Source organism: Amblyomma americanum, chromosome 10 (genome assembly GCF_052857255.1).
Source record: "Amblyomma americanum isolate KBUSLIRL-KWMA chromosome 10, ASM5285725v1, whole genome shotgun sequence".
In the NCBI taxonomy this organism is placed as follows: domain Eukaryota; kingdom Metazoa; phylum Arthropoda; class Arachnida; order Ixodida; family Ixodidae; genus Amblyomma; species Amblyomma americanum.
Window position 1 is genome coordinate 3335439 of NC_135506.1, and position 16229 is coordinate 3351667.

General features: G+C 50.6%; 1 protein-coding gene across 2 annotated transcripts in view; it reads right to left on the minus strand.

The window, feature by feature from the left end:
• Positions 1 to 225: 225 nt before the first annotated feature.
• The window catches only part of LOC144106410 (ectonucleotide pyrophosphatase/phosphodiesterase family member 3-like), a 44483-nt gene continuing 28479 nt past the window's right edge, over positions 226 to 16229 (minus strand). The window contains exons 12-16 of one of the 2 annotated variants that reach the window (XM_077639215.1): positions 15938 to 16116; positions 10345 to 10536; positions 8560 to 8686; positions 7109 to 7316; positions 226 to 1771 (exon numbers count right to left, since the gene is read on the minus strand). In XM_077639215.1, the coding sequence (XP_077495341.1) occupies positions 1462 to 1771; positions 7109 to 7316; positions 8560 to 8686; positions 10345 to 10536; positions 15938 to 16116 (1016 nt within the window). In that variant the 3' untranslated portion in view covers positions 226 to 1461. The remainder of the gene's footprint in view (positions 1772 to 7108; positions 7317 to 8559; positions 8687 to 10344; positions 10537 to 15937; positions 16117 to 16229) is intronic. The other variant, XM_077639216.1, reaches the window with a different exon arrangement.

Genomic DNA, 16229 nt, shown 5'->3' on the forward strand with positions numbered 1-16229 from the left:
CACAATAAAAGAGCTTGCGCTATGTCTCAGCTATCGTTACAGCGAGGATTGCCTGCATCTGTTACGGAGGAGGCCATTGTCCTCGCAGATGCAGGAGTGACACACTGAAGAAAACACGGTGACCGGTGCACCGGGCAGCAACGGCGTTCGCCTTCCTCAGGTGGCAACAGGCCGATCTGTCCAGCCAGCAGCCGTTCACACTTGTCCAAAAATCCGGCGAGCGAAGAGGATTCGGTCGCTGGATTGCATGGATAGAAAACTTTTATTCAGTGTCAGTCAGTTGTTTTTTAAGCCCCTTGCTCGGAGTATGCCAGTATCTCTTGGGACCTGGCGGCTGCCTGAGCTTGACTGGTGATCGCCCGTTGAACGTCTAGGACTGAGCTGCGCATCAGAGCCTCCCAGCTGTATCTTGTGTGTGTGCCGTCCGATATCTATGGGCACGTCCATAGCATATGGGCCATGCTTGCCAGGCTTTCTGAATGTTTGCATTTAGCTTCAAATTGGGTAGAATCTACCAACTAGTAGCGAATTTGAGTAGGCGCCAACCTGTAATTTGCGCCAGATCGACTCTTGCTTTTTGCTGAGTTCACGATCCGCATCTGGGTATTTCTTCCTAATTAATCTATAGTACTGTGTGATATCTGGGTATGTGACCATATTTTTTCGGACGATATGTGTTCCGTGGAAAGGTGGTTTGAGACCTCCCAGAAAGTAAGTCCTCGGGCGAGCTTGTTTGCTCTTTCATTGCCTCTGAATTGTTGATGTGCCGGAGTCCAGATTAGTAAAACCTGGTGCTCCACTGATTCGGTCGCCGGAAAAAATTAGGACCTGTTCTCATCTGTTGGCGCCCGGCTGAGGCGGAGCCGCCGCGCCGCTGCAGTTTCTCGCTTTTCCACACACTTTCCGACCACCATGTCGCTGCTCGCGGTGTACACAGACATGGTTAGAAAACAGCACAAATCGACGCTGTCTACGTAGCACATGAGCGTATGCACGCTACGTACGCTAAACGCAGGCTTATTCTCGCTTTTAGTTCAGCGTAAGCAAACAGGGACAAAATGATAAGCTTTGCTTAGTGGCGCCATCTGGTTGTGAGAAGAGGAACCATTACTGTGACCAAACCGGCGCTCCTCTTAAGTCTAGAAGCGGCAGAATCGTCACTATAAATAAACTATAAAGCAATTTTATCACTTATACATTTTCTTAGGGGCGAGGTTAGACGAAGCGAAAGACCGGTGCCCCATTTGCGGCCAGTGCACGCACTGAAAAAGGCAGCAACAACGATGAATTCAGTCCGAAGCGAGGGGTCCTGCTTCGAAGGGCGCCGCCATGTTCGTCGCCGCGCAATCTTTCCGGCGGCGGAAATCGGTCCCGGACCGATCGGCCTCGCCGCGCAGCTTTCCGCATCGGTCACCGTCAAAAGCGGCCGAATCGGCTTTGTGAACGGGCCCTGTGGCCGGCCTACGGCGCAGGCCACAGTGCCTGCGGGATCTCGGTCCTGAGTCGGATGGCCTCGTGTCGCTCCAGCTGGGCGTAGAATCGCAGTCCCGTGAGCAGCTCGACGTCGCCCACGGTGGCCGAGTGCTGGAGCAGGTACTGCGCCCACGGCTGGCAGTTCTCGGGCCGCGGCAGGTGGGGCAGCAGGAAGGCGGCCGCGTCCAGCCGCTCCGGGGCGCAGCGGTCCACGGGGACGCCCGCCGTCAGGCAGCGAGTCAGCACGCAGAACACGTGCGTCGGCACGGGCGGAAGGCCCGACTGTGACGTCGCCGCCCTGCACGTGTATTCAGCGCCACGAGTTGGTCGCTGTTTACGTGCAGCTTGTAATTTTTTTTGAAGCGGAAAGCTTCACTACGCTAGGCAAAGCAGTCGTCGCGCAGGCCAGAGAATCACCTTCAGCCCAACCACGTTAGCCGTGTACGACCACATGTGGTACAGTTATGGTGTGAAACCCTTGACCTCTGACCTTGAGCAATGACATTTAGTTGACCTTTGACCTTGAGTTGACCTATGGCCTTCGAGATTTGCCATCGAGTGACCTTTTGGGTTGACCTTAAGAACATCCGATTGGGCGGTGTGAAGCCACGTGATGACATCCGATGGGGGTGTCGTAAGACCATGTGACACCACGTCATAGCCACATGGTCGTGTCGCGAGCGTGTAGCGGAGCTGCCATGGACGAGCCTCAGACGCTTAGCAAGCGTCCTGGCTTTTCGCTGAATTCCAGGGTTAGCCAAGTTAAGCCACAGCCAATTTTTTTTAACGAAAACATCTTCGATGGAAGTCCGTCTGGTTGGGTTCTTGAGATGGTTGAGAGAAAACTGGCGCCAACCAATATTTTTAACTTTACCCAACGTTTCGGGACCAACTCGGTCCCTTCTTCAGGGGTGACTACAGGGTGCCAGCAGCAGCAGCAGCGGGGTGCTGCCTTCGCTCTCCCTTTGTTAGCACGTGGCGCAGTCTACTAACGTACGTGGAGGGGAGCGTTCCTGGAGTCCTATTCATCGCCTCTTTTGTCAGCCGGATGTGCCATGACTCCACATGTCGCCTCTTGAACAGGTTTGGTTCCACGGCCAAGACGTTCACCTCCTCGAAGGCTATCCGGTGGTCGGTGCGCTCGCAGTGTTCGGCGAGGGGGTTGGGTTCTGAATTCAACACAGAAATGACATCCGGCTAATGAATTCAGAATCCAACCCCCTCGCCGAACACTGCGAGCGAACGGACCACCGGATAGCCTTCCAGGAGGTGAGCGTCTTGGCCTTGGAACGAAACCTGTTCAAGAGGCGACATGTGGAGTCATGGCACATCCGGCTCACAAAAGAGGCGATGAATAGGACTCCAGGAACGCTCCCCTCCACGTACGTTAGTGGACTGCGCCACGCGCTAACAAAGGGAGAGCGAAGGCAGCACCCCGCTGCTGCTGCTGGCACACTTTAGTCACACTTGAAGAAGGGACCGAGTTGGTCCCGAAACGTTGGGTAAAGTTAAAAAATATTGGTTGGCGTCAGTTTCCTCTCAAATTTTTTTATTTTACCATCCCGCCCCAGTATTTGTCAGAGCGATAACTGTACATGGTACTTTATCATCGTAAATGGCGTCGGTGTGCGCTGTGTGCTATCGCGAACATTCGCACTATCGGGTACGAACATTTTTTAAGTATCACATGCTGTTTCCGAAAGCTTCTGCGGATGGTTAGTGAAAAATGGTGGGTAATGAATTCACAGCTCCTGACCTCGCGACTGCGACCTCCAAAACTTCGTAATCACCTTAGGGCAGCGGTCTCAATCTCGTATTGCTATGCTGGCAACATTGAGGAAATTTCATCTCCCGCAGGCTAGAACCCGGCAAATGAAAATAACAAAAAGAAGGAGAGTGGGGTAAATCACAATGGCGTTTTTTTTTGGGGTGGGGGGGGGGGGGGTGGGGGAGGGGGTGTTAAATAAAAAACTAGGAAGATAATTGTCCCTGTCAAAAAGGAGGCATTACTTTTCGATCGCAGGAATTACCCTTCAATTCTAAGCATGCTGTTGGCTTGAGCTTTATCTGTCGTTAGGTCTTGCGGAAACGATTCGCATGATGGCTCTTAGGTGGTCGCCTGTCATCGCCGAACTTCAACAAAGAGAAGAGGTGCTTGCTCAAGTATGCGCTCCAGAACATGGCAATGATCCTAGCCGCTTGGTGCAGCAGAGTTGGAAAAATTATCTAATCGAAAAATGTGTAAAACTCCGGGACACCCACATCTTCAAACTTGTGGTTCTTGCTTGAAGTTTAGTAAGCTCCATTTGCGACTCGGGCTCAACATCATCGAGTCGCACAACGAAGGGCAGAGAGAAAATTTCAAAGACTGTCAGGAGAGGCTGCGGATACCTTGGAAACGAATTTTGAATTCTTCCCCGATGTTGCGAGCAAATCTGCGAAAACATTGCAAGATTCTTGGGCAGCGTGTGACTTTAGAGTTGCAACGTGGTCCAGCTCATCCGCTTTTATCTGGCGCTGCCAGAGCTGTAATTTGGCCTGAAATGCACGAACATGCTCGCTCATTTTAGTTAGGATTGTTTTGTTTTCGCTGAACTTTTTTGTTCAAGTTGTTCAGGTAATCACGTATGTATGTGAGCAATGCAAGGGAACGAAGCCAGTTCTCATTAGACAGCTCAGCAATTAGCTTATTCTTTTCCTTCAAGAAGCTGTCGATTTCCTCTCTGGGGAAAATAAAAATCTCTTCAGAACTTTTCCGCGGCTCAACCAGCGATCGCCCGCCTGGTATAGGATCTTCTTATGATTGCATTCTTCCTTCTTTTAACAGCCAGCTTAAATGAGGGTAGTCGAGCGCTTTTGTACGAATGAACTCCACCGCACACAATGCCCATGAAATACCTTATATTCAGTGCCTTGCTGCATAGTTCTCGGTGCAAGATGCAGTATCACCACAAACTGTTCAGCGACTCCGAGCCATCCAAGTTTCCTTCGCAAACGTCCTATAAAAGCGCCATTACTTCCGACCATTGATTGAGCACCGTCAGATGCCACACACGCCATCCTCTCTCGCTGCAATCTGGCGCGTTCAACAGCTCCTTCAAGCGCCGAAATGTCCGCTCCTGTAAAAATGCCTCCCACTGGAATAATGCCCAGTAGTTCTTCTGTCACGTTGAGATCTTTGTCAAGGCCCTTAATGAAGATGGCACACTGGGCGTTATCTGTAATACCAGTGTTTTCGTCAGTGGCGAGAGATAAGGCTTGGAAGTACCGACATCGGTTCACTGATGCGTTTTCAATGTCGTGACCTTTCTCAGTAATTCTCTCCGCAACCGTATTTGATGAAAGGTTTATCTTTTTCTAATTGATTTTTCATGCTGGGTCAGATAGCGCCTGAAACTTTAAGCAAGGTTTTCCCAAACAACCCATCGGTGAAAGGTTTTGCAGATTTTGAAATTAGATGGGAAATATTGAAGCTTGCTCTCATCGCGTCTTCCGGTGTTCTCGCAGGCTTTTGGAAAAATTCAAGGTGCTTTCCGAGTGGCGCCTTCAGTTGATCCACATTGTCGTCACGCGCCTTTCCAGTTAATGCACTGTCATGACGACAGGACCTGAAGTGGAGTCGCACCTTGTTCTCCTTCGGCAGAGACACAGTCTGACGGCAGATTGAACGCACCACTATTGGGAATGCATGTAGCGCGACAGAAAAGACGAGGGACAGCAGGTGGACAGGACAAGCGCTACTCTCAACTGATCTTACTGAAGGATACGCGCACACATTTGTACAGTTTTCTTTCATGAACAAACACCGCAGGCACTCGTGCAAATGGCCAAGCAAAATCCAAAGACGCGCCTAAGATAAATCTATCTTTAATTAATTATACTTATTAGAGTGAAGCATCACCGAAGGAGTGCTGACGCAACACGACCCTTTCTTTTGAACGTAAAACGCTTCTGACAACTCACGCGATAGCGTGCCGTTGCCTCTTCCAGTCATCCGAGTCCTTTTTTGAAATGGTGAGCATATTCCAGGCCATTCGCAAGACTTGCAATGACTACTAAGCTCGTCCCTGTCCCATTTTCTATGCATCTTCCATGCCCACAAAGGCGCTGGTTCAGACACCGTTCGCACTGACCAATGTGCACTCTTCCACTCTCGTGTGGAAAATCTCGATTACCCCCCCCCCCCCCCCCCCCGCCCCTCGTCCGCTGCGGAGTACAAAGTGCTGAAACCATAGTCTGCTGACACATAGCCGCCACTACCAAAGACAAGCACGAGATTGACACTCAGCTTGACCCCACATCGTAGAGCTGAAATGCCGTCGAGTGACGAAGAACGAACGACACTTCCTATAATATATGCGCTCCAGCTGAACTGCTGCATAAGCCTAGGCCTTGCCTAATTGAGCTCAAGCTCTGTTCCGCAGATAAGCGCCCAGACGAGGGTCGGCATTTGCTGATGATGTTGAGGTCGCTAGCTAGCTACAGAAATTCGAGTACTATTAGATAAGCAACAGTTTCCGATACCCTGAATCACAAGGCAAGTCCTGAACGCGCTCAGTCCAGTAGCTCAAAGCGCTGAGTAAACCGCAGCTTCCAAAGGAACGCTCCTCATTGGGGAGTAATTCAGAAGCACTGCGACTTTTCAAAACCCAGAGAAGAGCGGCGGCCGCAGGTATACAAACTCTGGGCGTTACTTAGTTTTAAATCGAAAAGCTTCACTGCGCTAGGTAAAGACCCATGAGCTTTAGTTGAGCTTTGACATTGGGTGACCTTTGGATTGACCTTTCACCTTAAGAACATCCGATGGGGTGACGTGAAGCCACGTGATGACATCCGATGCGGTGTCGTAAGACCAAGTGATACACGTCACAGCCACGTGGTCGTGTGGGCATAGTATATAGAACGGCTGTCGCGAGCGTGTAGCGGAGCTGCCATGGACGAGCCTCAGACGCTTAGCACGCGTGCTTGCTTTTCGCCGAATTCCAGATTTAGCCAAGTTATGCAACTGCCGATTTTTTTTTGTTGGTTGCTTTCAACCACCACGAAAGACAAGTGCCCATGGTCCCGCCTTATGGAATGGTCCGCTTGCTATCTACCTTATTCATTTTTTTACTCCCTTTATCCCCTTCTTGAAGGGTAGAAAATCGGGCTCGACTGTGTGCCTGGCTAACTTCCCTGTCTTTCTTTTCAAATCTTATGCAAGCATCTTTGTTAGTTCTTTGTCTCGGCGGAAAGGGGCACGCCTGCCAGTGTTTCCTGTCTCCTTTATTCGCAGAAGACTTTACATAGCAGGTTGCAGAACGAAGGCGCCGTCATATGTCTATCCCTAGCCCATGAGACCAGCGCAGGTTGGCGCTTAGAAACGATCATTAGTGTATAGATGTCGCTTGTCCAGTTGCAAAATCAACTTGGTCTCGAATACCAAAGAAGGCGTCCGCCGATGAAGAAATAAACCCCAACACCGACACGGGAACGTTGCTTAGCAAAAATATCCCCTACACGATTATACCTACCCCCGGACAAATAAATGAAATACATCCGCACCGCAACCGCGCTCTGTGAGAGGGCCGATTCTATATGGCGCGTATGGGCCAAGACAATCTGCATCGCATATATATTGGATGCTGTTGCCCACCTGAGCCTTTGCAGCGACGGCCCTCGGCCGTTTCCGTCCAGGTCGAAGGCTGGCCCGGTGACCACGTGCAGCGAGCCGTGGCGCGCCTCCCAGAGCCCCATCAGCCGCACCAGCTCCCGCCGCACCCCGGCCGAGTGGTTGTGGTAGAAGGGCAGGGCGTTCGAGTGCAGCCACACCGCTGACTGCTCGGCCAGCGACGAGGCCAGCTCTGGGAGAGGGGCGCACCAGCAGTGCATGAGGGAACCGAACGCAGCAGACGCACGCACGCACGCAACCCCCCCCCCCACACACGCACGCACACACGCACACACACACACACACACACACACACACACACACACACACACACACACACACACACACACACACACACACACACACACACACACACACACACACACACACACACACACACACACACACACACACACACACACACACACACACACACACACACACACACACACGCCCCATCACTCTGCAAAACAGCAGAGCCTTTGTACTAAATGCCGTGTGTACAGTGAAAGCTTGCTTTGGAAGGGGCAGAAAGGGCACAGTGGAAGTTTGTGCACGTCGTTGGCGCGAAAATGGCGGTGATGTGCTTGCATGAAGCGAGTCTATAGGTGCGTGCGCTTAAACAACAATTTCAAGTCCAGCTAGGTGCAATATATATAGTCTCCCTCTGGGGTAGAGCACTTGACCAGAACCATTTAGCCCCACCATGAATTTCAGTCGCGCCAGATGATCAAGCGGAATGGCATCGCTAGCGCACTGGAATCGGCACGCAGCTTACACTCGTATACGTCGGTGGTTCCATTGTGAGGCTATCGTTCCTCGGGTTCGCCTCACAATTAATGATCGCAAGCTTTTCTAGTTCTCACCGATTTCCTCCCACGATTGTCTCTATTGTTCCCATTTCCTCGCCTTACGGATCTGTGGCACTCTCCAGGACGCCTACTGCGGTACGTAGCGGACTTGGAGTACCGGCACAATCCGCGATTTGCGCAATGCCTGTCGCCCCGCCGCGGTGGCTCAGTGGTTAGGGCGCTCGACTACTGATCCGGAGTTCCCGGGTTCGAACCCGACCGCGGCGGCTGCGTTTTTATGGAGGAAAAACGCTAAGGCGCCCGTGTGCTGTGCGATGTCAGTGCACGTTAAAGATCCCCAGGTGGTCGAAATTATTCCGGAGCCCTCCACTACGGACCTATTTGTTCCTCTCTTCTTTCACTCCCTCCTTTATCCCTTCCCTTACGGCGCGGTTCAGGTGACCAACGATATGTGAGACAGATACTGCGCCATTTCCTTTCCACCAAAAACCAATTATTATTATTATTATTAATGCCTGTCGCTGTAGCTCAGCGATGTTTGCCAGTTGCGCGTTCTGTGCTCGTTTTTTTCGCCTTTGCGTCGCAAACTTCCGAATGAGATCATTTAATGAGTGTCGCGCATACCTGGAGGGAAGAGTGGTCCTATCCCCAGAGACATAGGGGCCAACTGTTCGTACTCCTTGCAGGTCAGGTCGGCGCCGCCTAGTCGACCGTCGCGCTCCCAGCAGGCGTTGGCCACGGCCCTCCCGTGCTGCAACGTGGAAGCTTGCTCGACGTCTTCAAGGTCTCAACACACGAGACGCGTACAATTCGCGTTGCCACAGCGTTTGCCCCTGGCAGCTTTAAAGATTCAGGTGTACAAGTGAGAGAGGTGCTATGGCGCCGGAGAGGGCTGTCTTCCCTCGCTTAAGTATACTCGCCCTAGAAAGCATGAGCACCGGTGGCACTCGAAGTACTCAAACGTGGAGGCTAACGAAAAGGGTTCGGCTCAAGTAAAGGACAACGCAGCGAGCTATGGAAACAAAAATGATAGGTGTAACCTTAAAAGACCAGAAGCAGGCAGAGTGGGCGAGGGAGCAAAAGCAGGTTATTGACATCCTAGTCGAAATCAAGAGGAAGAAATGCGCTTGGGCAGGGCATGTGATGCGAAGGCAAGATAACCACTGGTCCTTAAGGGTAACGGAGTGGATCCCAAGAGAACGCAAGCGTAGCAGTGGGCGGCCGAAGGTTAGGTGGGAGGATGAGGTTGAGAAGTTTGCGGGCGTACGGTGGCCGCAGCTGGCAAAGGACAGGTTTAATTGGAGAGACGTGGTAGAGGGCTTTAACCTGCAGTGGGTGTAGACAGGCTGATGATGATGATGACGATGATGTCGTTGTTGTGTAGTGTTTATGGAACATTGGCAACTAAGAATTTTATGCGTCAAACGCAAGATGAATATGTCTGTTTGCGGGAGGGAGTTGCGTAGGGGGAGGGAGAGGGAGCCCACCTGCTAGGGCCTCGTAAAGGGGCCTGCAGTACTGATAATAAATGAATAATATAACAAAAATAAAATAATTAATAAATAAACGGGCTGCTGCGGCACATATCTTTCGTTGCCGCTGATTACCGTGTGGGTATATAGTAGGTACCCAGCAGAACTTAATTACGCGTCCTTGTGTTTCGGCTGTTACTACCTTATGTATATCTCCTATCAGGGGCTCTATTGCATTTATGGAGTGTAGTGCTGAGATTATGGCGAGAGAGCCGGCGTAAATGATGCTGTTTTCAGTGTTCTTCTTCATTACTTTTTCTACAGCGACAGAAATGGCATACCATTCAGCAGCGAAGACTGGTGCGCACTGAGGCAACCTTACCGTTTTCTCCCCTTTGTCATGTACCTATCACTGCACTTCAAATTAAAGCACACTGCTATTTTTGAACCAAAGTGCGAAACGCTGTTTAGTCTTTTTTGTGAACGCGTGTTAGTGTAAAGTCGCACACAGCGGGAAAACCATACCAAGGCGGCAGTGAGTTGGGCGACAGGGCACTATTGGAAAGTGCATCCAATGATTCTAATTCTTGGCATTTTCCCTCTAGGCGTAGGGACAGCGGTCTGATCGCTCGAGGTTTATTCTAAAACAGCGCTGCTCTGGATGGTGACATTGCAACCATGGGGTAAGGAAGGTGTTTCGGAAGGGGCCATATATTTTTAGGACACAGGTACATGTAAGCATGCATGGTTCTCTCCGCAAGGGGCGCTTCATTTGTTTCTATACATAGAGACTTTATGAGAGAGGTTTTGTGTGCACCAGCCTAAAGACGAAGACCAGTCGTTTCAAGCATTATGGCCTGGCTGAACCACGCACACATATGTGCACCCGCAGTGTAAACCGGAGCGCACTAGATAAGTCTGCAAAAGGCGCGCCCACCTTCCCGTCCACTGTGAAGGCGGCCCACAGGGGCAGCCTGAGTGCCCGGTCGAAGGCCGTCACGTAGTCCCTGTTGGCGAGCAGGCAGGGCTCCGCTGCTTGCGCGTCGGCCTCGCTGCCGTTCGCGGGAGCCGGCACTCCCCACGGCGCGTGGCGCTTCAGGGCGTCCGGGTCGTTGGACAGTGCCTCAACCTGCAACGCAGGGGGCAGGAACAACAATCTGACCGCGCTTCTCTTCTCTGCAGTGCACAGAGCCAAGTCGGGGGAGGGGTAATTGGCGACGTCATCTACGGCACCGGCACATTTCCAACGCATAAACGCGGGATTTGAAGGGAGAAAGCCAGCGCCACCGAAGGCAAAGCCTGCAGTCTTTTCTGGCAGCATCCAACAATGCACGGCAAGGCGTGGTTGACGGCAGCGCTAAGTTCAAAATCTTACCGTCCGTGACGTCACACCGTACTTCTCCGCACTCCTCCGGTGCTGTCAGAAGAAGCTTAAAATTTATGCGTCGGTTACGTCACTGTTTTAAATCATAGCGCAAAAAAAAATTCGAATGCTGTACCTATAAAGCCTTGAATGTTGCGGAATTCTCGAAATAAGGGCAACTACGAGGTTTTTTTACCCCGGCGCATTTTACTGCAACATTAACGGTAGGTTCTCCGCAACCTTCTGATTTTTCATGCCAAATTTCGCATCCAGGCGGCGTTCGGTTTAAGTGAAAATGAATTTTAAATATTCCCCTTTCGTGGCCTCAATCGAGGCGATTTTAAAGGGCAACCTTGCATGTGTGTGGCTTACGAGCTGCCTTTTTGTCGATATTGCTCTCTGTTTGCTGAGAGAAAATAATTCGAGCATGTTTACTTTTCTGTCATTTCAGACAAATAACGATCGAAGCTGCCACTTACATTCGCTATTTAGGCCAATCAAAGCGCACAAGAGAAATGTAACACTATCCGTGACGTCATACGCTGATCTCCCGCGACATCATATTTTAATCGAAACCCAGTTTCGCTTTCCTGGCATTTCACGTTTTATAATTGTTTAATTTAAAGAGACACTAAACGAAAATAAACTAAACAATGTGGATAAATTATTCCACGGGAACTTTACTGACGTTTTTTGTATATACGCAGAAAGACGGCTGCGTTGCTCAGAAAACCGCAAACGAAATTCCCGAAGCCATTTAAGATTCAAATCGCCCTCGAAAGATGAACTCATTTCTATGGCGTATTTCCAGTCCAACCAATCAGCGGCGTCACTTCGAAAGACCAAAAACACGGCCAGAAATCAAATTTTTAAAGTCAAGAGGTTAGCGGTCACGGCGGCAAAGTGCAAGTGCAGGCCGACTGCGCCCCCGACTCTTTCGATAGAGGCTCTTTGCTGCATCGCGTGCGTCTCGTTGCAAGCTGCGTGGGTCCGAAAAAAAACTACGTGAAGTTATCTAGAGCAGCTGCAGAACAAACTGCTGATCGCGCTCACGCATGCATACACCGGCGACGATAAGGCGAGCGTGTGGCCTTCGGCGCGTTGTGTGTTGCCGTGGAGTGTACACGCACGCTTCGAGGGATTCTCAAAAGCACGCGAGCAGCTGTCGCTAACGCTCTCTAGCGTGGCAGTGCCGACCTAACGCGTTACCCGCAACGCGTTGCACGGCTGCCGTTGTACCCCTGAACTGCTTCTACTAAATGGTTTGTACAAAGTTATTAAAGCTTTCGCTCTCAAAAGACTGTCTCACTCCGCGGTGGACAACTTAACCACGCCATGAAGGAAGAGCGGAAGCGAAAGAAGAAAGAGAGAGAAAAAAGCACCGCAGCTGTGGGCTCCAGAATAATTTCGACCACCTGGAGATCATTGCAGTGCACTGACACCGCGCAGAAAACGGGCGACTTTTGCGTTTCGGCTCCATCGAAACACCGCCGCCGCGTCCGAGATGGAAGGTGTCTGAAAGTTACCGAGAGACTGTCATCATCCTCCTCCTCCTCCTCATCATCATCATCACCATCATCATCATCAGCCTGACTACGCCCACTACAGGGCAAATGCCTCTCTCATGTCTCTCCAATTAGCCCTGTCCTTTGCCAGCTGCGCCCACCCTATGCCCGCAAACTTCTTAATCTCATCCGCCCACCTAACCTTCTGCCGGCCTCTGCTACGCTTGCCTTCTCTTGGAATCCACTCCGTTACCCTTAAGGACCAGCGGTTAGCTTGCCTTCGCATCACATGCCCTGCCATAGCTTACCGGCTTAGCGCATCAAACAGCGAAAGCTAATTGGCATCAAACTGAAGGCATAGCGCACAAAGGACGGGACTAAGAATGAGACAAGAAAGAGTCCCGTCCTTCGTGCGCCGTGCCTTCAGTTTGAACCACGTACAGACTAGCCCAGGCAAATACCTTATTGCACAAATTGGCATATTAGCGGCCGAGAGGTCTGTAGTGGCAGATCGACCATTTTAATGTTGCACATGCGACTGCCCGTTTTGGTGTCTCGCGTGCATACTCGGCCTTCGCTGCGGAGAATCGCGCGCACATCTTTGGTTGCACTGCTGATCCCCCCTCCGCAAGAACAGCCCGCCATCGGAACATGGGGGGCCTTCCTTGCGTCGCAGGTTACATTCGGACGGACGCTGCTATTCTTGACCTCATGCGAAATTCCGCAAGTGGGCTTTTCCACAAATGCACATGATAGTAAACAAGATGGCCCATCAGCTTCTTCGACCAATCGCAACGACAAAGCGCGGCGTTTTCGTTACCCTTCCGTAATGTAGCACATAGCACCCACACCAATGGCATTCGTCCTGTCGACTTCATAACTCTCCTAGCGTGATCTCCGCCATCTCCTCTTGGTCAACTGAGATATGCGGGAAAACCCACTTGCGGAATTTTGCAAGCGGCTGCCGAAGAAATGAGGTTTTACTAGTCCTGATGCTATCTTTAGTTGCCAGTCATGTGTCATATTATGGATTTCATTTTGCATGGCTACATTACAGGCTGCACACTGTTAAGCTGTCTAATCAAGTAGTACAAATATATGTGGCCATGTTTTTTTTTTATATGGAACTGGGTCAGCCTAGTTTTTTTTTTATTTCAGGTGTAAAGACATTACACTATTTTGAAAAAAAAAAAGGGCAACAACATCAGCCCGCTTGTCCTTTCCTGTGATATTTTTCGCACTTAATGGGCATCCCACTGAATATTCCACGCCGTTGGTTTTTCACTTTCATACTCGATTCGCATTCTAAAATTTTCGGTATTCGCACATCCCTACGTATTTCAAATATCAAGACTGAAAAGCGACGCTTCCATATCGAGGCACCATAGCAGCTCAACAGATGGGAGATGCTCGGAATCTAGACGCGAACGCGGAAAGCGTGAAGTGGAGGCCTAGAATGCATTTCTGCATTAAGAAAATCTGGCAACGTTTATGCCAGCTCTCGCTGAATTTCGCGATTTGCGCCGCAAGCCTAAGCACTGTCAATTGTTTCGTACTGTGAAAGCTTCAGGCTGCCACTTCCAGAACATTTATCCATTCGCCGTGTCTGACGGATGCCTCCAGCGCGTCTTTCGCGGTTCACAGCGCCGTTCAGGTATGTTCTCGTCCTTATGTCTAGCATATATGCAATGCAGTAATCGCACGCATTAAATCTCCTCGCCATAGCGGAAAGGGGGGTCCGTATTATCGGCATATGCGCCGAAAAAGAGGCCAGCGGCACTAAAGGATCGCATCGTTGATTCGCCCGCACCAAGCACAACCCGCTATTAGGCGTTTATCAACGCCGTGTTGCACCGCGACTGTAATTATAACGCGCACCAACAAGCAGAGCACCAAGCGATTACGCGGGCGCAAAATCGACAGCCTCGCTGGCCGCCGCGCAAATTCAGTGCGATTAACGTAATCGTAAGAACAGCCCGAACTTGCTCAGTACGACGAAAGAAAAAACCGCGTGACACCTTGGTCGCATGCACAGCTATGAACGCCGACGCGCCTACATGCATTAGGAGGTAGAGAGCACGATGTCCGAAGCCGATGCGGTGGTCGATACCAAACAGCGGCTAATTCAAGACAGCGGCGTACTAATACGCTACCACCATGTGAGCGCTTTGTAACGTTTTACAGCAACTAACATCCTGAAATAAGCTGCATAAGGTTACGCTAAGTTACGTTACGCTGAAGCGCCGTTAAGTTACGATTTAGTGACGAGCTATTAGAAAATTTACTGGAATATCATGGCCGCGGCTGTCGAAAACCAGGAGTAAGTGGAGGTCATTGGGAGAGGTCTACGGCTGATTATAATGTCATAATCATAGTTTCCCATATATATCTATATTCCACCTCGCGAGTCGTTCGCAGCACTGTGGCGATCTGATCGTCGATCTTAGTCAATCAGAACGGCGCGCGCTGCTAAAATGTGTTCCTCTCAACTCGTCATTCCCTTACAAGTGGCTCCATCCCTAGGACGGAAAGAGCACCAGTGTCTAGCTGCTGATGCCTCGCCGGACGCCATGTTTGTGAGTGGCAGCGCACCGCTTCGTACAAAGCCTCCGACGGCTGCGTTCGTGCGGATTTTCTCTGCTAATTTAACCAGTGAACGACGCACTCACTCTGCTTTCCAAGAAACAAAAAAAAAAGCCAGAGCTGTTAATGGAATTAACAGATCTTAACATTAACAGCTAGTTAATGCAATAACTGCTCAAAAATAGTTCAACACCGTTCAAATATTTGAGGAACTAATCGTTGTGCCCTTGCAGCCCTCATTGGACGAGAGAGCTGTAGCTTCCGCAGTGGTCCAGACAACTTGTGAGATGCAGTACAGAGAACAAAGTGTCGACGCGGCACCCTATCCACTGCGGGAATGCCGGGAAGATGAGCTTTCGTATTTTGCTTGGCTAGCGTTGGGCCGAAAACCGGTATGCAGTCACAGCAGTATGACCGCTCTCGAAGTAAGCCTCACAGATGTGATTTGCTAACTTACACAGAAGCCTTGTACCAAGCATTCATTACCTTACGTTACATTTGTTAAAGGAGTGAAAAAAACCTTGACAGAGTGGAGAACATCGCAGCTACGGTAGCTATATAGATACTCCAACGTGGCGCATGCCGCCATGTTTTCGTGGCAGAAAACGAGATTTTGGCCCAGCACTAGCCAAGCCAAGTAGAGGCCGCTTCCTGCACATTCTCGCGGTGGATGAAGCGCTCACTAAAAGCTGGCGTAGACGATGGCGTCTCTTTTATTCCCTTTGAGTAATGAGAAACTCCACGTTGTGACGATGACGACGACTGTGGTAGTGGCGAAAATTAAACGGAGTACGAAGCATACGTCCGTCCATGCGAACATCCATCCACCCACGCATAGAATGCCTCCCTTAAAAGGTAAATGCAACCTCGACGGCAAACGTCATATCATGAGAAGGAAGGGAACATGCAAGGTCGAGACGTACCGCGCATGTTTGGTAGCAGGGGGACAGCAGCTGAGTATATATATACAATGATCTAGTATAGCATTCTACGATCAGGACGCGTATTCTATCACTGAAACGACCACTAAGTCCGACTTGTGGTTGTTTAATTTTGCTCCTTAACCCAACGGAACTCACGTTCTTGCACATGCAGCCGTCATCTTCCTCGTTTTCAGCGGCTTTCTGGACACCGTCCAGGCTGCACATCTGGGGCACCTTGAGCGGCGGCTCCTCTGGCAGAGGTTTGGGTTTGCGCAGCAGGTAGTGCAGGGAACCGCTGGTCCCATTGTTGGGCTCGGGCTCGATCTCCAGCAGCTCTGCGCGCGCAATTAAGCCCTCGCTTTCTTAGCAAAAGAGAAGCTCGCGTACAAAAACTGCCAACAAACAAAACAAGATGGCCTACGACAGGCCACAATACGATGCTCAGCTT